The sequence below is a fragment of the Ylistrum balloti genome, unplaced genomic scaffold, assembly GCF_031769215.1.
Source record: "Ylistrum balloti isolate Yb309-2 unplaced genomic scaffold, AGI_CSIRO_Ybal_v1 Utg370532, whole genome shotgun sequence".
NCBI classification, from domain to species: domain Eukaryota; kingdom Metazoa; phylum Mollusca; class Bivalvia; order Pectinida; family Pectinidae; genus Ylistrum; species Ylistrum balloti.
This window is the reverse complement of record NW_026782339.1, coordinates 339,632-363,604: the sequence shown is the minus strand read 5'-3', so window position 1 is coordinate 363,604 and position 23,973 is coordinate 339,632. Positions and strand designations below refer to the sequence as shown.

At 35.8% G+C, this 23,973-nt stretch overlaps 1 protein-coding gene across 5 annotated transcripts in view; it reads left to right on the top strand.

Moving 5' to 3' along the window:
• The window catches only part of LOC132555955 (hypoxia-inducible factor 1-alpha-like), a 75,056-nt gene extending 58,786 nt beyond the window's left edge, over positions 1 to 16,270 (top strand). For all 5 annotated transcript variants that reach the window (XM_060220337.1, XM_060220332.1, XM_060220335.1 and 2 more), the window contains 3 exons: positions 2,089 to 2,195; positions 5,712 to 5,856; positions 8,174 to 16,270. In XM_060220337.1, the coding sequence (XP_060076320.1) occupies positions 2,089 to 2,195; positions 5,712 to 5,856; positions 8,174 to 10,304 (2,383 nt within the window). In that variant the 3' untranslated portion in view covers positions 10,305 to 16,270. The remainder of the gene's footprint in view (positions 1 to 2,088; positions 2,196 to 5,711; positions 5,857 to 8,173) is intronic.
• The last annotated feature ends 7,703 nt before the right edge of the window (positions 16,271 to 23,973 follow it).

The window sequence follows — 23,973 nt, the reverse complement described above, 5'->3', positions numbered from 1 at the left end:
TTCAGAGGGGAGCTTTATTGGCTTGAATCAGTACATCTCTTGCTTAAGTTGACCTGTGTACATAAACACTGATTAGATGAAGAGTTGTATAACAGAAAAATTTGATATATTTAGAGTTATCTTTCCTTTCTATCAGAAATAAAAGAATATTGTTTCAGAGGTAAGAGTACACATCGTCACATTCTTTTCCACTCCCTGGACTAGGGAAGAAAGGTCGTTTATAGGTGCATGAGTGTCATCTTCCATCTTCTGAGCCTTGGCCTCTATATACTACTCACTATCCAGTTTTAGCACTTTTTATGTGGGTTTCCCCTATCCCTAACCCTGATAAGTAAGTGGAGGTGGAAATTATATAATTTTTCAATAGATTTATCCCTTGATTTGATTTCATGCTTTGACTAAAATTTGATTCCACTTTTCTAACAATATACAAGACCCAATAGTATCATATTTCAATATCTAGAAATAATACTGTGTATTGGGATTTTCACACATGTTGGTTAGATTTTGTATTTAGTTCCATTGTTCTATCAAACAGGTGAGTGAAAACAGTTAGTGTTTAGTTTGTCTCCATAACTTCTGATTTCAAATTAAATTTGACTCTTTACAGTAGCAGGATATTTCACCTAAATCATAGCTTTTATCTAATTGGTCACTGGGGGTCAGTAGAGAGTGAGATGTAATGGACCTCATTGGTCACTGTGGGTCAGTAGAGAGTGAGGTGTGATGGACCTTTTGTGTCACTGTTGGTCTGTAGAGAGTGAGGTGTGATGGACCTCATTGGTCACTGTTGGTCAGTAGAGAGTGAGGTGTGATGGACCTCATTGGTCACTGTTGGTCAGTAGAGAATGAGATGAGATGGACCTCATTGGTCACTGTTGGTCAGTAAAGAGTGGGATGCGATGGACCTCATTGGTCACTGTTGGTCAGTAGAGAGTGAGGTGTGATGGACCTCATTGGTCACTGTTGGTCAGTAGAGAGTGAGATGAGATGGACCTCATTTGTCACTGTTGGTCAGTAGAGAGTGAGGTGTGATGGACCTCATTGGTCACTGTTGGTCAGTAGAGAGTGAGATGCGATGGACCTCATTGGTCACTGTTGGTCAGTAGAGAGTGAGGTGTGATGGACCTCATTGGTCACTATAGATCAATAGAGAGTGAGATGAGATGAACCTCATTGGTCACTATAGGTTAGTAAAGAGTAGGATGTGATGGACTTCATTGGTCACTGTGTGTCAATAGAAAATGGGATTTATTAGACCTTATTTGGTCACCATGGGTCAGTAAAGTGAGGTTTGTTCAAAATCGTTGGTCATTATGGGTTATCAGTTGTTAAGGTTGGTCAGATAGGAATGAGGTTTGATGGACCATGTCAGTGGTCACTCTAGGTCAATAGAGAATGAAGTGAGGTGGCCCTCAGTGATCACTGTGGGCCAATTGTGAGTGAGATGTGAAGGACCTCAGCAGTCACTGGGGGGTCAGTAGGGAGTGAGGTGTAATGGACCTCATTGGTCACGGGAGGGGGTCAGTAGGAAGTGAGGTGTGATGGGTCAGTAGGGAGTGACATCTTATAGACCTCAGTGATCACTTTGGGTCAGTAGAGAATGAGGTTTGATAGACTTCAGTGGTCACTTTGTGTCAGGTGTATCATTGATGCCGCTTCTCATCAGTAACTCCACAGAAAAATCAAGTGACAGTGTTTCATGCATATTTATAGAACACAATAAGGATGCTAATCTCTGATAGTGTCACATTAGCCATAACCACCCCAGATAAGAACCTCGTCATGTTGGAGAATTTACATGACAATGTTCTCAGTAACTTCATCCCTTAATTCATGTGGTACCGGTAAGTCGTGGGTATAGTTGTCACACACTCCCTCTGAAGCTTCAGTCAAGCCCCTAGTTGTCGTAGACTCCACTCCTGCCTGTGTGTATGTGTGTGTGTGTGTGTACATGACAGCTGCCCTTCACATTTTGTTGTGCCGTTAATTACATCCAGGTGTGCCGCCATCAGCTGATTGACTTTTCAGTTTCACCTGTCTGACCACTGGCTTGACGGTCTTATTTTGTGTCAATTTCATTACCAGAATCGTTACATTGATCGGCTACGAACCTTGCGAAGTTCTGGGACGGACAGCATACCAATTCCATAATCCCCTGGATGCACAAACTGTCGGGAAGTGTCATTCAAATCGTAAGTTTTAAACTGTCATATCATATTTTGGCTTCGCTGTATGTATTTATATATTTGGTTTATTGTCCCTGTCATAACTTTGTACAGGACACTCGGACACAAACTCTACAAAGATAGGTGCTCAAATATCCTTTGTTTTTATTTAGATTAAGGTTATATTTAGAGGAGAGATTACGAATGTTATGGCATTCATTCATGAATAATGATATTAATGCTTTATAAGCGTTTTCCTGTGTGAATCGCATGTACAGGTTCACCTTGACAGATTGGAGTTTTCACCTATCTATATAAATATACTTATATATATCAGTCCTTTACACACCCTTTTCTAATTAAACACTTAAGTATTTTAAACAGAATGCCATGGAAAATTCATGTTTAATGTAATTTTTGCTAGAATAACAAATTTTGTTTTTTGACTGCTATCACAAGTAATCGTTGGGAGTTTCAATGTTTAAATGTCAAATCATCTGACAGAATGTCACAGCAAAAGGTGTGTAGCCCTGTTACAATAACAGAAAGAAGAGGAAATACGCTACAAACAATACACCAGTTGATCCTATAAAAACAATGCCTAGTTCATCACATTGAGATTAATGAGGGAACTGTCAGACCAGCTAGACTATGGCTGTGTGTGACTCACTTTAAACTCACATCTCCAAGTCTGTCGTTTAGACTTGCTCATGTCCCTCATTTCATTTCTATTTTAAAGCTTCTGATATAGGTTTTTTGGAAAATCTGTTCCTGAGTGATAGAAAAAATGCACTGTTTAATGACTTTTGGTGTACGAGTAAGCCTCACCTCCTTCTTTGTGACCAGTCAATCTACATTGTATGGTGGTGTGGTCAGTAAATTTTACACTGTATTATGAACACTAAGTGCTTAAGTCCTCAGCGATCCGTTATTCAAGTCTGTGGTTCATTAATAAGTTTATATAATAAAGACCAAACTATTAATTATATATTCAATTATTTACTAATCTAACATTAACTGATCTAGGAAAAATTTATTTTTAAAATTATCAACAGCACTAAAGATTTTTAAAAGGAATTGAAGATGTTTTCTACTTATAGAAATCAGTCTTGCATTCTGTCTATTTGAAGGACTTTAGTTTACTTTTAGTTTTTTAGAAGCTTTATTTATTGATTAGGTTATAAAGTAAACAACAAATATATTGATAAATGGATATAAGCAGGTCTACAATAATTGTTTAATTTAAAAATTTGTGTACTTTAACAGAAGTACACATGTATCATCGTTGATTGATTCTGGTGTCTGTTGATGATAATTTCAATAAGAATTTTCCTGACTATACGACATATGAATGTTATACCAGCTAAAAAACACTTTAAAGAATTATTAATATAATATTGTAATTTCTTTTTCCTTGTCGGAGCCAGACGTATGTTGATAAGCTTGACAGATCTTAGTACATGTAGGTGAAATTAGTATGTATGTCAGATGTTAACCTAAATAACTAAATATAGTACTTTTAAAGTGTAATTTTTTTTTTTTTAATCTGAAAATCAAACGGATGTTGACTTCAAACTGAAAATCTATATGAGATGAGAAGTGGAATTCTTCCTCAGTGTTCCTCAGATCGTTTTGCCAGTCTGTCATCAATGTAACATATGGTGTTGGAAAATATGTTGTAGCTCAAAAGTGTTCATACTAGTCAGGTTAATCTGCCCAAAATGTTGTGTCCTACAGGGTGTCAGATTAGACAGGTTAATCTGCCCAAAATGTTGTGTCCTACCGGGTGTCAGATTAGACACGTAACTTTGACCAGTATGTTGTGTTCCTCAGGGAGTGAAATACAGTACTAAAAATTTATACTATTTTTGACATAATTTTTAAATGTGATTTTATAATCTGTGTCCTGGTGTAATTAGGATCACTTTGTAGTATTTGCCAGTGTACCATTACCTACACTTACTCACTAGTACTACACATTCATCACTATACCATTTGTATTACCACAATGTCTTCTCTGAGACAAATTGAGGTTTCTACGTGCTAAAATTACGATCAGACACAGCTGTCGTATTTGACAGTAAATTCTTCCCAAGGGTGCCTTAAAAAGGGAAAAAGCCAACTAAACTAATCTACCTGGTCTTCAGTTTTTTTGTCAGTTCTATTTAGAAAATATGTCAGCTGTTGATGGTTTTGGCTGAAAAGGTCATAGACTATCATAGATTATGATACTTACTGCTACAGAAAAATTGTCTGTTGATATTTGGTAAAAGAATCTACATGTTATGATAACCTTGTTGGATCTGAAGTATTTAGTATATTTTATTCATTGGTAAAAAAGTCTGTATGTTATGGTAAATGTGTTAGATTTGAATAAGATAGTTACTGTTACCAGACTGACACTAAATAAATGAATATATTCACTCTGCTCCCTGTGTTATCTTTCTTAATCCTGTCTAGGCAATGATGTTTCATATCTATAAAATGTTTGTTTCAAATCCATAAAATGTTATAACTTTCAGAATTGTTAGATGTTAAAGTGAGATTTATCTAGGTCTGTAAACAATGTCATGTTTCTTTCTGACCACATTAAGTCACTGAAAACATCACAAGACAATTTTGAACCCTGTTATAAAATGACTTTGGCATACATCATGGTTATGGTGGTGTCCAAGGCCATCTTTTCATAATAATTTGGTTTTTGTTAATATACTCATTGATGGCGATACGTTTACTGAACTGAAATTTATTATCTAGTCATATGCTGAGAAGATACAAGTGAAGTTATTTTATTCCATTCGACCTATCATTTCCACAGTTATGGACCTTGACTTTTGAAAATATCAGAACTGTATGCTTCTTTTTATTTTATCAGAGCTTAATGGCTTAATGCAGTGGTATTATGAGGCAGGTCAAGGTGATATTTGGTTTTGGTTTACTTATATTTTCCAGAGTTATTGTTCTTGTTTGATGGCAATATTTAAATAGAAGTTAATGTATTTTTGTTCGCAGCAATTGAAATTCAAAGAAATTTTAGTTGTTTACCTTGGAAATTAGTCTAAAAGGTTTTGAGATAACCTGTTAAGTACCACACTTTTGGTTGGTTGATGGCAGGAACATTCATGTTTCAAATACATCTAGTTTGGAAAATAAATTTTCCTTTTTGAAATTCACAACTTTACAAGGAGTGAACTATAAGTTGGTAAAACTATCAAAAGACAGACTGATAATTGGGATGTTCCAAGTAAAGTAAACAGTATACTTCAGTTCTTGATCAATCAAACTTTTACTCTCTATGGTGAATACTTAAATCTGCAATTCTTCATGTTACATTGACATAGTTTATATAATTAAATCTCCTTACTACAGGTAGCATACATCATTAAGTTTCCATATTATAGTAATGCAGCATACATCCTTAAGTCTCCATATTATAGTAATGTAGCATACATCCTTAAGTCTCATTTATACAGCAAGTCACCCTGGACCATACAACCTTCAGTACTCTGATGGAAATTATTTTCTTTTTTGTGTTTTTGACAGTGATTGTCAAAGGAACTTCGGTGAGTAAGTACTACCGTTTCCTGGGCAAGAACTGTGAGTGGGTGTGGATGCAGACTCGGGCCACAATTATATACAATACCAAGAATGTGCCACAGTACATCGTCTGTATGAATTACATCATTAGGTGAGTAAAACCATATATTGTTGTCATTAGTAAAACCTTATATTGTTGTCATTAGTAAAACCTTATATTGTTGTCATTAGTAAAACCTTATATTGTTATCGTATGTAAAACCTTGTATTGTTGTCGTATGTAAAACCTTGTAGTGTTGAACCTTGTATTGTTGTCCTATGTAAAACCTTGTAGTGTTGTCGTATGTAAAACCTTGTATTGTTGTCCTATGTAAAACCTTATATTGTTGTCCTATGTAAAACCTTGTACTGTTGTGGTTAGTAAAACCTTATATTGTCATCGTATGTAAATCCTTATATTGTTGTCGTATGTAAAACCTTGTATTATTGTCGTGAGTAAAACCTTGTATTGTTGTCATATGTAAAACTTTATATTGTTGTCCTATGTAAAACCTTATATTATTGTTGTACTGTATCAATCTTGCGATGAACCCAGGGAGCCAACACAACCTCCAGCTCTAGGTTGGAAGGTGGACTTATCACAAGGCAATGAGACAGCACTTGGAGGCATTTAAAAATAAATATGGTATTGTTCTGAATTACAGCACTGGAAACTCCATTTAATTCTTTTAAAATATATGTTTTGTCATTGGCTATAATATCAGAAATTGGCTTTGCAGCTTTGAAATGTGTGTGCTGTTGTTAGAATAACTAAAACTAAAATATTTGATAGACATATTTATGTGTAAGTCCCTCCATGATGGCAAACATGATTGGTTTTTAATTACTATACCAAATTAACATCATTCAGTATGAAATCAAAAATAATTGTGTTTACAAATGTTGTTGTGTCAGTTTCTTTGCAGTTAATTGAAAATGTAATACATCTCCAAGGTCAGATGTTCTTTTATAACGAAATGTAAATTTCTCATATAGTGATTTCTGTCTGTCATCCCAAACTTTACATCTCAAAGTTTACAAAGTGCACATCACACTGCAAGGTGCACTGCATGTGTCCCCTGCTGGTCAATTAATTTCACAGTGAGTAACTTCCTGAAGTTTGAAATGGGTGACTTCTCACTTAGGTATTCCTTGATTGGATTGTGGTAAAAAGTATTCAGAGTCTAGCTAAATTATATAAGTTTTTTATATATATGTTTTGATTTATAATGTAAGAAGAGTGCACAAGGGATTCTGAGAAGAAAAGCAAGTGTATTAGTAAAAGGTTGTTATGTGTTCAACAAATTTAATTTTGAAAGGTAACAATCCCCCCACCAAAAATAAAAACCAAAAAGCAAAATCCAGGTGTAAGTTTTAAGTTCAATCTATCAGTGAATTAAAATATTTGAATTTAATTCATGTTTATTTCATTTTGTTTTAACAAACCAAAACAAAAAATAATGATAAACAGATCTTAAGAATCCATTTTAGTAAAATATACAAGAAAAGATTGCAATATTGGTCTAATTAGAATACTTTAGTGAATAAGAAATGGGATTGAAAACTTCGGCTTTTTATTCATGAGATGATTCTAAATTGATTTGATCAATCATGGAAATGCTTGACTGAAAAACATAATAAGATAGATCATCTATTTATACAAGGAGTTATAAATCATAGATTGAATAATTAAGCAGTAAAAGATAAATCATACATATGATATGAGTGGAAGTATTTATTTAAAACTGATTATTGATCATTTTGCATAAAAGTAACCTTTTGAAGGATGACTCAATATGGAGGTGATTGAAGTCAACTGACTCCATAGATTGTTAATTATACTGTATTGAATTTATCCCCCTGCAACCCAACCTCAGACAGTCACAGATGGGCTTATCACAGAAACAATGAAATGGCCATTCTATTGAAGTGAAATAAAAATCTGTTGGCTTTTAACCAGATATGGGGATTTATACATTATAACTGTAACAACAATATACATAGGTTACATGTTTTATATGTCCCTGTTATTTTGTTACGGTGATGTAAAGTCTTACCAATGACCCATATTCCCCCCACCTCCTCACCATCTCATCCCTACACGTCCTCATTCCTCTTCTCAATCATTGCCATTTTTTAAGACCACTTAGCAGATTTAGTTCAAAACATCAAACCATCAACACCCAATCAGATTCTGATAATTAAGTGTGTACATGTGTTTAGGGAGGGAACATTGTGTACATATGTTTAGGGAGGGAACATTGTGTACATATGTTTGGGGAAGGGACATTGTGTACATGTGTTTGGGGAGGGGACATTGTGTACATGTGTTTGGGGAGGGGACATTGTGTACATGTGTTTGGGGAGGGGACATTGATGTCTTGTTGGTATTTGTAATCACCACTAATTGCACTGTTTTACCTTGACAGTGAAGAGGAAGGTCAGCGCTACATTATGATGGATGAGGAAAAGACTGGTAAACAGCCGGTATGTGCTCCGGGGGTGATTGACTTGTCAGAAACACCCACATGTGAAGAGAAGGGAGACCACAGTGACTCAGGCTACATAAGCAGTAATAGTCCCTACTCCAGCACGAATCCAAGTCCTGCAGACGGTCACCGCAGTGATGATAACAATGGTACCCTGACAGAAGCTGACAGCGACTTTCCTCCTGGTGTATTCCAGGAAGTCGCCAACACTATTAACCCAAGTCAAGAGTCCATCTTTGAGATGATCAATAGCTTTGATAAGGAGACTGGTCAACTTTGTGATAAGAGATCTGACCAGTCTCCATTGTCAGAGGCTGGAGGCTGGATGGATCCACAAGGTGACATGGCAGCTATGTGCCCACCCTCTGCTGACACAAACGTATATATTCCAGCAACTTCCAACCAAATGATTTCTCCTCCAAGTCAGCCTACGAGAGAGTTTCAGAGACTGCTCTCTAGCAATGGTGACAACACAAGCCTGACATCATCCTTGCTTCAGACACAGATATACACACCACAAGGCAACTTTTCCTCTGTTGGAACAGGTCTCCATGGTAACTGTGATATTTTACCTTCACAGCCAGGAAAGTCCTTCAGCTCCAGTTTGTCTTCTGTAAGCTCTGCCTCTGGACTAATACCAATGGAGGCAGCCAGCAGCAGTAGGTCTCCCAGCGTCTGCTCAGGACTTGTGTCTTCACCCACTATGCCATCTGACACCGATATAACCATGTTGTCTCCCATTCCTACTACATCAGCACCTCAACTTCATGATCTACAGACTGCTCCTGCGACATCTTCCCCTCAAAGGAATCTTCTGGACCTTCAACCTGTGACTTCTCCAGCACAAAGAAATCTCATAAGCTTACAGTCCATTCCGGCATCTTGTTCCCCAAATAGTATTTTAAACCTGCAGTCTATTTCTACATCTTCTCCACAGCAAAATTTGCTCAACCTCCAGCCACTTTCTGTTCCATCCTCTTCACCTCTGATTAATCTTCAGCCAGTCACTTCACCTCAAAATATCCTCAATGCACGGACAATTCCTTCCTCTGGTGTGGAGACTCCACAAAGCATACTTAATCTGCAGACAGATTCTCCCCAGAGTCTGGTTAACACTTTGCACCAGAATGTTCCACCTAGTTCCACACATCCCCAAAACCTACTAAACGTACATCCTGTCACATCAGCTCAGCTTCTTGACCTCCAGTCCAGCAATGCTGTTACATCTGTCACCTCACCAGTAAGTCCTCAAAATCAACCAGTTAGTCCAAACTGTTCGCAGGATATGATGAACCTGCAGCTGGGCATAACTGGAGACAGCAATGGGAGTGACATAACTGGATCAGGAGTGGGCGACTCTCTACCACCAGAGATTTCTGACCTGTGGCTTCAGTTCTGCAGCACAATGACTGACAATCAAGTCCAGCAAGTTTTAGATGAGTTTCGTCGCGAAGAGCTTCTGTCGTCAATAGAAGAGCGTCGCAATAGACAACAGGCTACGGTGGGTCCAGTACAAGCCACACCAAATATGGGTTGTATGCCAAATTCTTATACCAACCAAAATGTCAATTACCAAGGATGTCAGAAGTTTCCAACTGTCGGGCCAACATTTGCTCAGGGCTGCGATCGCTGTGTTGCCGTGCAGAATGGATCAGAACATTTCCCCAGTGCTACAGTTCAGAGTCCATACTCTGTACCAATGTCCCACACCCAGGCCAATAGGCTTATTCCTAACAGTGCTATATCTTGTGCAAGCTGTTCCACTTCTCAAAACGGACATTATCTGTGTGTGCGGCATAAGAACAATTCGCCCTACAGCCACACCCAAGTTAACAGTGATGGAAAATCAACCACCATGTCAGAACTAGAGAAAATGTTGCGTGGCTACTCTAGTACCACACAGCAGCAGTGTGTTGGCACTTACTGCGAGTCGCAGTCTATTAACTCATACGACCTTGATATTGGTGGATCAACTCTGCTCAAACAGATGTTGACTGGTCATCTGTCCGGTGAGTGTTATCATGCGATGGAGAAGCGTCGACAAGCCACCACTAATGTATCAAATCAGTGACTCACTGGACAAGATTGACTTTCTGACCTGATTAACCTTTTGGTGTCTAACATTACACTCTACGTCTTCTATCAGGGGTTAAGATACACCTGAATGCCAAGTGCAAAAATGATTAGTAAACACGTTGGTTTCAATGTCTTGACCAGAGTGAATACTAGTGACCACAGCATTCTTTAAGTGACCCTTTATTCTGTAAACATGGTTGCGAATGACCTCTGAGACAGTAGACTCAGTCATCTCCCTTGTTTGACAATACTTTTGGTTACTTGATGTAATCTGGCATTGGAAAAGTTTGCAGCCAAAATACTGACGTGGCAGTTTGTGACATTACCGCCAGTATTAGACTGTGCAGTGACAAGCACTTCTGTTCTCAGCAATATTGCACACTGTCATCAAGGTTAAAGGTGTAGGTGTTGTCACTAGAACCAAGGAACATTGACAGTTTATAAAATTTAACAGACAGGAACTATTTTGTCATAGACATACTGTCAAACTCGAAAAAACTTTTGTATATCTATGAAAACTGTAGATCATAATCATTATTGTGATCCATCACAAGGGATTTCCTTGTAACTTGTACATTAGTGTTTTTGTCTTAGGAAAAGCCTGTATTTTTTCCACAATTGTTAATTGCTGTATGGGGTAAGGTCCATACGCTTGGTCTGAAGATGTGGATCTGTTGTTCTGACAGTTATAGCGGTATGAATGTAACAGAATTAAACAATATCATTAGGTTAATAGGATGTAGCATAAGCACTTGCTTGGGAAAGATGCCAAATTGATTTAAAAGAGAAAAACACAAATAATCCTTCTACATGTTGAGCTGAGGGATATTCTCATCATATTCAGCTTTATTTATCATTGATCAGTCCAGTTACTGAATGAGTGTTTTGTAAGTAAAAATAAGTGATAACTTATAAAAATTCTCCACCATAGCAATTTTATCTGTTTATTTGGTGTGTAAAGGCATTTCTTGGTCCACTCAGCTGGTCAGTCAAGCCACTTCATGGTCTGCTGAACTGGTCAGCTAATTAGTACAGCCACATGGTCTGCTCAGATGATCAGAACAGCCACTTTGTCTGCTCATCTGGTCAGTACAGTCACTTTCTGTGCTCAAATGGTCAGCTAATCAGTATAGCCACTTGGTCTGCTCAACTGGTCAGTTGGTTAGTACAACTTATCGGTTGAGCCACCTCTTGGTCTGCTCAACTGGTCAGCTGGTCAGTTGAGCCTTCCTGGTCCATTCAACTAGTTAGTGCATGCACAACTTATCCCTCTCATCCACCAAACTTTTTTCCAATCCTCTAATCAATCTATATGTTTTAGAATTGCTTTCCCCTGGTATGACATTCTCTGTAGGACAAATTTGATACCTATTTCTTAATTCTCTGTCACTCAAAATCAATTTAAAAAATATCAAATGTTTAAACTAAAACTGAAGAATGAAAAAGAAAGATTTTTTTTAGGACTTTCCTTTTTATTTGAAGTAATCTTAATTTGATCTGTATGGAAAGTACAAGGCAAGAGACTTAAGACTGTAGATCTAGAGTGTAAGAAGGTTATAGACTTAAAACAGTAGATCTAGAGTATAAGAAGACAAGAGACTTAAGGCAGTAAATCAGTAGTGCAAGAAGATTAGAGACTTAAGACAATAAATCTGGTGTAAGCAGGCAAGGTGCTTTAGACAGAAGATGAGATGTATATGAAAAACTGTTTAGAAATTCCATGTCACATTGCTATGCAGTGTCTCGGTCAAATTGAAAGAAGTGTGAATGGAATAATGAATGTCTTGGATATTGTGGTGAGAATCATACAAATTTTTGTCTGTTCTAGATAAGTTATATATTTTGTCTCGTTTCCCATATATTAGCGTAGTAAGATCTTTCCAATAACTATCTACATTTACGTAAACAGATTTCCCAGGGAGCAGTGTACATATCTCTCATTTGATATATATAGACCCTTACTTATTTATGTGAATTTGAAAGTCTGAAAAAATAATATGTAATCTTACTGTTTCTCTAATTCTATTTTATATGCTAGGTGAGGTATTTTACCTGTTGAAATAAATATAGATTTGATATGTATAGTTAATGAAATTAACATGAGATATGTTTCTGTAATGTACATAAAATATACTTTATGTTTACAGCATGCATACGTCATATTTTTTCCTGAGAATTATGTAATGCATTGTTAAGTTAAGAAGTAATTTTTCAACAGTGAGGAAGTGTTTCATTTCAAGGACATTCTATCTTCTTTTAATTTCCTGTTTTTCACATATTTTAAGAAGACACTTCTTCCCCCTCCTCCCCTCCCCTCCCCCAAAACACACATTTTTATCCTTTATTTTATCTATAGAACCTGTTGGCTATATATAGTCCAACAGAAAGTCTTATGTAGATTTTTCTTTAGTTCAACAGAAAATCCTGTACATCGGTAAATATGTTGTTATTAGTCCAACAGAAAGTCTTACATAGATATATTGGTTTAGTCCAACAGAAAAAGTTCTAAGTAGATTTGTTTTAGTCCAACAGAAAGTTTTAATTGATATATTGTTTTGGTATTGATAATTGTCATTAAATTGTTTTTATCTGTGTTTTGATGACACTCAATTACGATCAGTGAAATTCCTCAATTTTTACATCCCTGATATATCTATAGAAGATCAAATATACGTGTGTAGCAATTCTAAATTCTAAAAAAGTTATTCCCCGAGGTAAAAATTTTCAAAACTACACAGCATTTAAAATCCTTGATAAGCCTTACAATTTATCTCTCTCTCTCTCTCTTTCTTTCACACACTCTCTCTCTCACAAGAATTTAAAGGAAGATACATATTATAATGTGTTGATTATATAAGGAAAGCAAAGAATCAAAATTCTATTACTGTGTTAAAGTAAATAATGATATTTGTGGTGCTGAGCTGAATGATACATAAATGGAGCTTAATTTATGTAAGTTTTGATGTAATATTTCATTCGTTACTCCACTATCTTGGCCCATGAAAATTTTCCTTTATTAGATAAATCAGCTTTTCTGAAATATATATCAAAACTGAATTCTTTGAAGGGTCTTACAGATATGTTGTACAGAATAAGTTGAGCACAGTAATAATGTATAATCAGATATGACACATTGTAATGTAAAATTTCAGAAAAATTAGCAAATTTTCATTGGCTTATTTACAAATAAAAGACATCCATTTTGTAACCAATAACCCTGAGCTTCTTCTGCATGTTCAGCAGGTTATGCTAACAAGGTGACACATATTAACAAATGATGCATTTTATTCCAGTGAAATATTACATATTGTATAGCATAATATGCCACAGGCCTATTTTTAGTTCCATGAGTACCAATTTTAAATCTTTAACATAAATTTTAATTGTTTTTATACTTAGCGTTTAACAATAGAGGGGAGATAACTCTCAAAAACTAAGAATCTGTCAGGCAATTATGTCATGAAGAGCTTTTTTGTTTCATACCATGATTTGAATATTAAGAATAAAATTAGTCTTGTCTTTATCAACTCCTCTTGTCAAAGGTACTTTGAAGATATCTTGATTTATCATTAAATGGGATGCAGTATCAGGAAGTAGGTGTTGCAGGTAGGATACATCTTTAAGTGAACTTTTTTTCTCTTTCTCTCTATCTTGCCAATTTTTTACCATAAGCCAATCTGTTGCTTTCACATTAAACAGATGGAAAATATGAAAAAATAAAATCATATGTTAAACTTTGTTTTGTCCTTTAGAACTCTTGTAAATCAATAGTTGTTGTGTGTTGTGTTGGTTAACTTGTTCAGGGTGGGAAGTGTCTGAGGTATGTTGATAGTACAAAGCTGATACAATATGTTGTGTAGTAATTCTTAAGGTTTGGCTGTGATCATGCTGATTTGATACACACAAAATTGTTTAGTAAAGATTTGAACCACAATAATTTATCACCAGAGTTTGAAGAGAGGTAGTAAGTCTCCAATAAGACCAAGATCAGAAGATGAGTTGTGTCCCTTTGGAAAAACATGTTTTCAGCTAAAAATATGACAATATAGCATTATAAAAATGCACTGTAGAAAAGTTTGTTGGCCAAGCCATCTGAAGTGACTAGGTTTTTGAACCGTTTAGATAACAAAAAAACCCATTTGTCCATCAAACTGCTGCCTTGGAGAATGGGTTGTTCAGATTAGTGGTGACTGGATAGTGGCTTCACTAGGTTAGTGGTGACTGGATAGTGGCTTCACTAGGTTAGTGTCGACAGGAGGTGGCTCCACCAGATTAGTGGTGACAGGATAATGGCTTCACTAGATTAGTGGTTGCTGGATAGTGGCCCAACCAGATTAGTGGTGACTGAATAGTGGCAACACTAGATTAGTGGTGGCAGAAAGGTGGCTTCTCCAGATAAGTGGTTGCTGGATAAGGACTTTTAACTGTATGTTGATGTTGCTTTAAAGTATTTACTATCACATTGGAATTCTAGGCAACGATCTCCATCTTGATCATTCCATTATTCTTTTAAAGTACTGAATCTCTGCATACCTTATCATATTCATTTCTATGTATATTTAACAAATTGACATAAACATTTGAATACCTGTATGTTTGATACCTGTTTTACTAAGGTACATTTTTACAGGTATATGATGGAGATTTTACCTGTATAAAGTTTACTTTTCTGCATTTTATTACGTTACATGTACATACTATATCATTATATAGAGATAGTGATTTATTTCTACACCAATTTTTCACTTGTAAATATTTTATAATATGGCAATAAATTCATGATATCACAAGCAATCAATCACGCTTTAAATGTTCAAAACATACAAAGATATGAATGTATTTTTATTTACGTTGATGTGTAAATTGTATTTTTTTGTCACATAGAAAAAATCTGAGAGATCTTGTTTTTCTTTCAATCTAATGTAAAGAGAGTTTCGGGTATAATCTCATCTATTAATCTCACAAAGTATCTTAAGAATAATGGGGAAGGGGTGGGGGTTTAGGGTAGTAGAGTAGTGTACAAAGTGTCTCAATACAAATAAGATTCAGTAACACTTTGAAGAAATTTTTTTTTTCAAATGTGTAGTATACAAGTATTTGTGTATTTTCAGAAATCAAACATTTTAAATCCTGAAATATGTTTATTTTTTGTCATTTATAACAATTCTTTCAATATTATTGATATGTTTTGTTGATCATTAAGCTAACAAAACTTAACCATCTGAGTACAGCTGGAAGTTGCATATGTCATCTATAAAATGCATGGTAAGCTTTAGCTTGAGAACCTTCATCAGGACAGAAATGTTATATAGCATTAAACACAATTTAACTGAATTAAGCAAACCCAGTGTGTTTACTTTTCCCCAGAGACCTCTTGTTGCTGCTATTAGTGTCTAATATATCACCTACAATGTATTGGCTTTCCCTATAAATAATCATCACTACTATTACTGATACTTCAGAAACACATTCTAGATTTCTGGTATTTTGATAAAGATAGTTTTTTTTTTCATTTCTATGATTTCAAATATTCTCAAAATTTTTTTATTGAATTTTCAGTTCTGAAATATATTGAACATTGTACATATCGGTATCTTAAAGACTTTGTCATCATGATTTATGAATTCAAATCATTGCATTATTATGCCATAGAAAAAAAATATTTTAAACATTTGAAAAATAAATTACTTTTTGATTGAAGGAGAGATAGAAGTAGGGAAAATATTTTTTGTTAACAATCAATGAAATATTCTTGAGCAAAAGGGAGGCTTATTTCCAATTCATGTGATAATAATTCAGACTAAAGATATTTTTATGCTGTTGTGATTTCTGCTTGACGATGTCGAGGGATTGTTGTTTATTAAGCTCGTCATTAGTTTGTGCGATCTGATCATGTGTTTTGTTTGACTAGTGTCTAATACACTGTTTATATATAAATATATATTGCATATTATAAAATTTGATGTTTGTTTTTTTATTTCTTGGCATACATTTCAGATATCAGGGCTCAGAATAACAATTTTAAACTCACAAATTTGGGAAAGCTGGTGATTAGGTTACTTTGTGGCATGCCAAATGAAATCTTTCCAAAAGGAAAGTGGGGAGGTGCTTATTTAAGGGTATCCTAAAGATAGCAGAAAATACAAAGTAGATGGACATGCAATGCTGAAAATTAGCAATATTTCTGGTAACTATGAAAGTAATATGGAACTGTAAGGGGAGTTAACTGTGGGTTTTACATCTAGCTACCATTTAACCAAATGCTGGTTGATGTGATAAAACTGTGACAGTTAGATACTTGCTACAATTGAAACTACACTGGGACATAACTAATGGTTAGATGGCTTAACACCACTGAAGTTACTGGTCATAATTGACAAGAAATACCAAAGTATGTACCCATTTCAGCTGGAGGACGGGTCAAGGATAAACGATTCAGTTCAGACCTGGACATGATGACTTCTAAGGGCTGGTGATTGGAACTGTGTATGTTATATTCCTAGCCACCACTAGGGTTTATAGGCCTTTCCGTGTCCCCTTATTTCTGCCATGGACCTTTACAATTTTGGACAAACTGGTGTCAGGGAGACAACTCCTGTCTGTATTTCTGGACCTAGATATTGTGACCAAACCATCCTGCAGCATTGTGTTATTAGGGACATTGTTATTGGGTGATGGGATTGAAGCTAAAGCACACATCACGCACAATGTTAGCCCGAGGTCAGAGTAATATACTGCTCAAATTCATGATTAGGCCTACAAATAGACAAGAGAGAAAATCAGTATTTGATATTGATTTTTTATTGTTTATCATTCTCTGTCCGGTATCAATTTATATTGTTTTGGGTTTTTTTTTTTTCATTTCACATCATACACACAGAGTAGATTTAATAATGTTTAGAAGGAACTGGACCTTAAAACACAGCCAAATTACCGAACAGAAGACAGAGCTAAAATGTTATAATAGAAGACGAAACTTATCAAGTCCAAATTATTTGACCAGTGTAGACAAAGATCTAGATTAGACATGTTAGTCTGGCTTAGATAGAGTCCACCGTACATGGTCCCCTAAATGTTTTGACCAACAACCTGTCATATGTCTAGGCCCTCTTTGTCTAAAGATAATGTATTGATCTGATCATCCTGATGCTAAAACAGCTGTATGTGAAATTGATCACTGTCCAAATGTACAATATATAAATATCAGCTGTGGGTCAGATTGATTAACCTGACCCAAATACTTCCAGAGTTACATAATGAGCTACTTTTGTTGCAAGTATTTGTTTCAATGTTTCAGAGCATTATATTCAGGTTGGCAACGTCAATAGAATAGAAGTTCTTATCTCACAATCAGAAGAAAATTTGAGTGTGATGTTTGGATGACTACATGGTCATCTTCATCAGACAAATGGACATTGTGAAAGGTACTAGAACTGACATACCGTAAATATTCGCGTATAGTGCGCACTCGCGTATAGTGCGCAGGTACTTTTTGGAGATCAGATTTAAAAAAAAAAAAATCTACAGAAAAATTAATTGACTGGTCACTGCGACGAAACATTTGATGTGGTCTGATCCATTGATAATTAGGAAACCACAATGAGCGTGACCCTAACACATGTAATTACCTTAAGTAAACAAATTTACCCAGGTGACCTAACAAGCCTGAAAGGCTTGGCTGATTGTATAATTAACGGTTAATGACAGTTAACACGTTGAGTATGAGGAGACTGATGACACCCGGCTTGGGCTGAACGCGTAATATTGGTCAGAAAACGATGTTGTTTTAACTGTCTGAACATTTTCAATCCTACCTTGTCCCCATAAAAGCAGGTGGTTTGTTCAGTATGTAGTATACGAGATTGTGAAGAATTTTCGGCTGTACTATAATCTTATGTACACTAAGGTCAAAAATAGTGTGACAAGATGGTAAACAGATTATAGGGGGAAAAAAAGTGGTAATAATGTATGCTAGTCGATTTGAATATGCTTTGTTTAACACTTGGTCATAGATGTGTGAGAGTCTGACCCCCTTATTTCTATTAAGTATAGTTTCAATGTTGTCATGCCTGTGTCGGAATAAAATACAAAACGAGGTAAAGATATGCTTTCAAATTTGCAGTTTATTTGTAACTGTTTATAAATGTATATCCAGCACTCAGTAACAACAGGTAAAAACTTGTGTATAAATATATATAAGATAATGATGTACACATCTGTAAATTACTGTAAATTAAGAAAAAAAACTTAACAATCAAAATCAACATCCTTGAAGGTCTCAGTCAAGTTTTTAAAGTTATCCATATTGGAGCCAAATGTAACAGAACTATCTACATTTAGCATAAAATGTTCACTATCTTCCAATTTATCACAATCCTCATGATGCCAAATCCATTAACTACCCACATTGAAGTTAATTGATAAATTATCCCTGTTAAATCTAAATAATAAAATATTCCTATTAAACCTTATAACATGTACTGTTCTGATCCAACCAATCAAATGTCATAATTAAACCACCAACTAGGTACAATTACTCTAAATTAAGCCAATGAAATCTACATGTCCTTATAAACCTTGTCCATACACTATCTTCATTAAATACTTTACCCATCAAAATCCCACACATTAGCTTTACTCAAAAGATCATTCCCATTACATTTTACCAATAAAATATATGCACTGAACCTAACCCATGAACTGTTAAATCAAATCCTAAACTAACCTTATTAAAAACTCATCAACTGCCTCCTTGTCTGTAAATCATCCTTATTAAATCTTTCCCATAAACAATTCCGGTTAGACTGAATCTACAAACTATCCCATATTAAACAAAAATTATTAGCACTAAAGGTAATCCATACAATATCTCCATTCATGTAACCCATGAACAATCCCTATTAAACATCTTACTACACTATCCCAATAAAACATAATCCATTAAAAACCCTGATTGAACTTAACTTATAAACATTCCCCATTAAAGCTTTCCCATAAACCAAAAGCTTAAACAATGGAATATCCCCACTTAACCTCACCCATAAACTATCCTATTAGACTTACCCAATCAGCTATCCCCATTTAACCCATTGCACTTTACCCATAAACTTAACTAAATTAACCCTACTCATAAACAACTCCCATTAAAGCTATTCCATAAACAATCCCATTTAACCATACCCATAATTAATACACATTAAAGCTAATCCATAAACTGTCCTCAAAACCAAACCATGATCTATCCCCATTAAAACTTATCCATAACTATCACAACTAAACATAACCCATAACCTATCTCCATAAAAACTTAACCATAAACTATCCCACTAAACCTAACCTGTAAACTATCCCATTAATCCTAACTCATCAACTATCCAACTAGACTTAACTGATAAACTACTCCACTCAACCTAACTGATAAACTATCCCTCAAAAACTAACCCATAAACTACACACTAAAATTAACCATAAACTATCCAACTAGACTTAACCGATAAACTACTCCACTAAACCTAACCCATGAACTACTTCACCAAACTAACTCATAAATTATCCCCACTAAACCTAACCCTTAAACTATCACACTAAATCTAACCCATAAACTACTTCATGAAACCTAACCCATAAACTACTCCAATAAATCTAACCCTTAAACTATCACACTAAATCTAACCCATAAACTATCACACTAAATCTAACCCATAAACTACTTCATGAAACCTAACCCATAAACTACTCCAATAAATCTAACCCTTAAACTATCACACTAAATCTAACCCTTAAACTATCACACTAAATCTAACCCATAAACTATCACACTAAATCTAACCCATAAACTACTTCATGAAACCTAACCCATGAACTACTTCACCAAACTAACTCATAAATTATCCCCATTAAATCTAACCCATAAACTACTTCATGAAACCTAACCCATAAACTACTCCACTAAATCTAACCCTTAAACTATCACACTAAATCTAACCCATAAACTACTCCACTAAACCTAACCCATAACCTATCCCCATTAAACCTAACCCATAAACTATCCCACTAAACCTAACCCGTATGGCGTCACCCAGTTCCTTCATTATACTTTGAAAAATAAACCAGTACCGAGTTAAGCTCTGTCGCAAAATTCAGATTAGTCTTTTTTCTCATAATCTGAAGTCACTGAGCTCAACCAAGCCCCAAACTGACCTAACAATAACATACCTAAACCCACTAAACCCAGACTACCTACGGAAACTTCCCTCCTCCCTACCAAACCCAACCTACAGAAATAAACCTACAACCTACCAAATAAGCCTACTCCCTACCAAGACCAACCTACCAAAATAAACCTACAACCTACCAAATAAACCTACTCCCTACCAAGACCAACCTACCAAAATAAACCTACAACCTACCAAATAAACCTACTCCCTACCAAAATAAACCTACAACCTACCAAATAAACCTACTCCCTACCAAAATAAACCTACAACCTACCGAAACCAACCTACAGAAATAAACTTACAACCTACTGAAATAAACCTACAACCTACTAAAATAAACCTACTTCCTACCGAAACCGCCCTACTCCCTACAAAAGCATCCTTCCCCCTACGCCCTACAAAACCCCCTCAACCTACCAAAACCATCCTACAATCTACTGAAATAAACCTACAACCTACCAAAGTAAACCTACAACCTACCGAAACTGCCCTATTCCCTACAAAAGAATCTTTCCCCCTACTCCGTACAAAACCCCCTTAACCTACAAAACCAACCTACTACCTACCGAAATAAACCTACAATCTACCTTAACTGCCCTTCTCCCTACAAAAACCAACTAACCCTACCTACTATAACCAACCCACTACTTACCATATCAACCTACCACCTTCTGTAACCTACCTACCATATCAACCTACTACCTATACCCAGCCTACTATCAACTGTAACCAACCTACTACTTACCAAAGCTAACCCACTGCCTACTGTAACCTACCTATTACCTACTGTAAATTATCTACTGCCAACTGTATCATCCCACTACTGACTGTAACCTACCTAAAACCTATGGTAACCAACCAATCACCTTCTACAGCCTACCTAATGCAGACTGTAACCAACCCATCGTCTACTATAATATACTTATCAAACTACCTCCTACTACATCCAACCCACTACCTACTGAAACCAGCCTAATATCAAATGTGATTTTTCTGATGTGAGTTAATAGACAATGCCAAACATCTAGTGATTTAAAATTATATCAATATGAATGGTTATTGTATGTTCTGACCACAAGGATATTAATTTATCATGGATGGATAAAGAAGAATATTACTTATGTTGAATACTCGACTTTACAAAAAAAAATAACATAGAATATAAAATATGTACAGAGATGTACAGAAACACTTAAAGGATTGAAAAAATGTAATGATGTATGTAATGTTTTCTTAGCAGGCACAGAAGCAGGATAGAAGGTTGGTTTTCGGGTTGACTGGTTTGTTGATGTCAGACACTACAAAAGCTATATCTCCCATCTCTATTATTTCCCAGTCATCTCCCGGCTCATTCTCCCTTCTCTCGTTCTCTTTCTTTTCCTCGGCTTTCATTTCTGAGTCTCTCTGTGTTTTAGGTTCCATGCTGTGCTTCACCTGTGCACGCCTTGTCTTGGCAGCGTATCCTATAAGTAACAGTAATTTTTATAACTACATTTACCTACACACATGTATCACTGTAAACTTACTATTTCTTTGTGGGAAAATATTTCGGTATTTTTCTGGACCTGTACTAAACAAAATAGTGCAAGTTATGGTCGGAAAATCGCTCGGAATTTTCCGTCATTCTAACAAAACCAATCGAACATTACCGTCAATTTCCAGGAATGCTGAAAAGACCCGAATGGTTTTCCTATTATTTTTTACCTTTATTCACAAAAGAAAATCAGCCAATTACTGAATGTCAAAAGATTTTTATTTTTGAAAAAAAAAGTGAATCTTCAAATTTGCCCCAACTGTTCGAGAGAAGAAGTATAAAGATAATATGAGGGACAATATGGTGTCCCTGATACTGATATCTAGAAAACTTACGCTGTTCGTGCATTTTCCTTTTGACCAAACAGCTGAACTCTTCCGCAGCATATATTTCCGGGAAAAGGAATTTCCTGTATTTCTCTTGGAACTCCGCTCTTTTCTTATCAGCAGCTACTGTAGTAACACAACCATAAAATGCTTTGAACGATATGGCCAGAGAAAGACGTAAATCAAATTGGAAACAATTGGGACACTTTGAACACATGGAATGCTCATAGTACTGGATATAAAACATATAAGAAATTTCTTTGGTATAAACATTACATTATACAAAAGAGAATTTATACACAGACCAGATCTACGATTTGAGATCGAAGGAAGAGACTTACATGTTGCTGTTTCTTCCGGGAAATCTAACTCCAGAAAACTTGTGTTGGTGACTGTTCTATCTAGTGTCATGGCTGACCATCTTGGCCATGGCCTTACGTCCTCTGGACCACTGAAATCTAACTCCAGAGACGTTTTGTTGGTGACTGGTCTATCCTGTGTCAGGACTGACCATCTTGGCCATGGCCTAATGCCTTCTGGTCCTACATCTTTGAAAAAATCTGTAACAAAACCAGATTGTTCGTCCAAACCTGTGAATTATTTTCCATGACAAAAGTACCATAATGTCGGGTAATCTCACGGACAAGTTAGTCCTGTAAAAATGTCTACAAAAATTTCATCGTCCAAGAAATCTGACAAAAGAATGATTAAACTTACCAAATTTCACATCCAAATCCCACTTCGGGTTTCGTTTCTTTGTAACAATTTCGGCACCAAACAGAAGTAAATCTTCCATGTTTCTTTAAATCTCTGAAACAAAATAAAAACAAATCTACCAAGCCCTCAGTAAGACAACACATATATATTCATTACGATGTTTTTTTGTGAAAATTAGAAATAAAAGATGTCCTGATAACATTTTATTCAGGTTGCGCTTATACGTGTGTAATTTGAGGTTGACTACGTAAACAGAAGTACAATATCTCAGGTTTACCAGAGATGGGAGAAGCACACTGTAGGGAAAGACATCGCCATACAGCTTACGGTGTCAAATAGGGCGACTAATCTTACTACGTCTTTCAATACTTTACATAACATTTGCCAGTTTTTAAAGAGACGACGTCATTGCCCTAAATATTTAAGTTTACGCGGTAAGTGTCAAGGTAAAGTAGTGGTAATGTAGATCACAGTTCACCGAAATGAACACGGCCATTGTAAAGTAGATCGCGGTTCACTGAAATGAACACAGCCATGGTAAAGTAGATCGCAGTTCACTGAAATGAACACGACCATGGTAAAGTAGATCACGGTTCACTGAAATGAACACGGCCATGGTAATGTAGATCACGGTTCACTGAAATGAACACGGCCATTGTAAAGTAGATCACGGTTCACTGAAATGAACACGGCCATTGTAAATTAGATCACGGTTCACTGAAATGAACACGGCCATTGTAAATTAGATCACGGTTCACTGAAATGAACACGACCATGGTAAAGTAGATCACGGTTCACTGAAATGAACACGGCCATGGTAATGTAGATCACGGTTCACTGAAATGAACACGGCCATTGTAAAGTAGATCA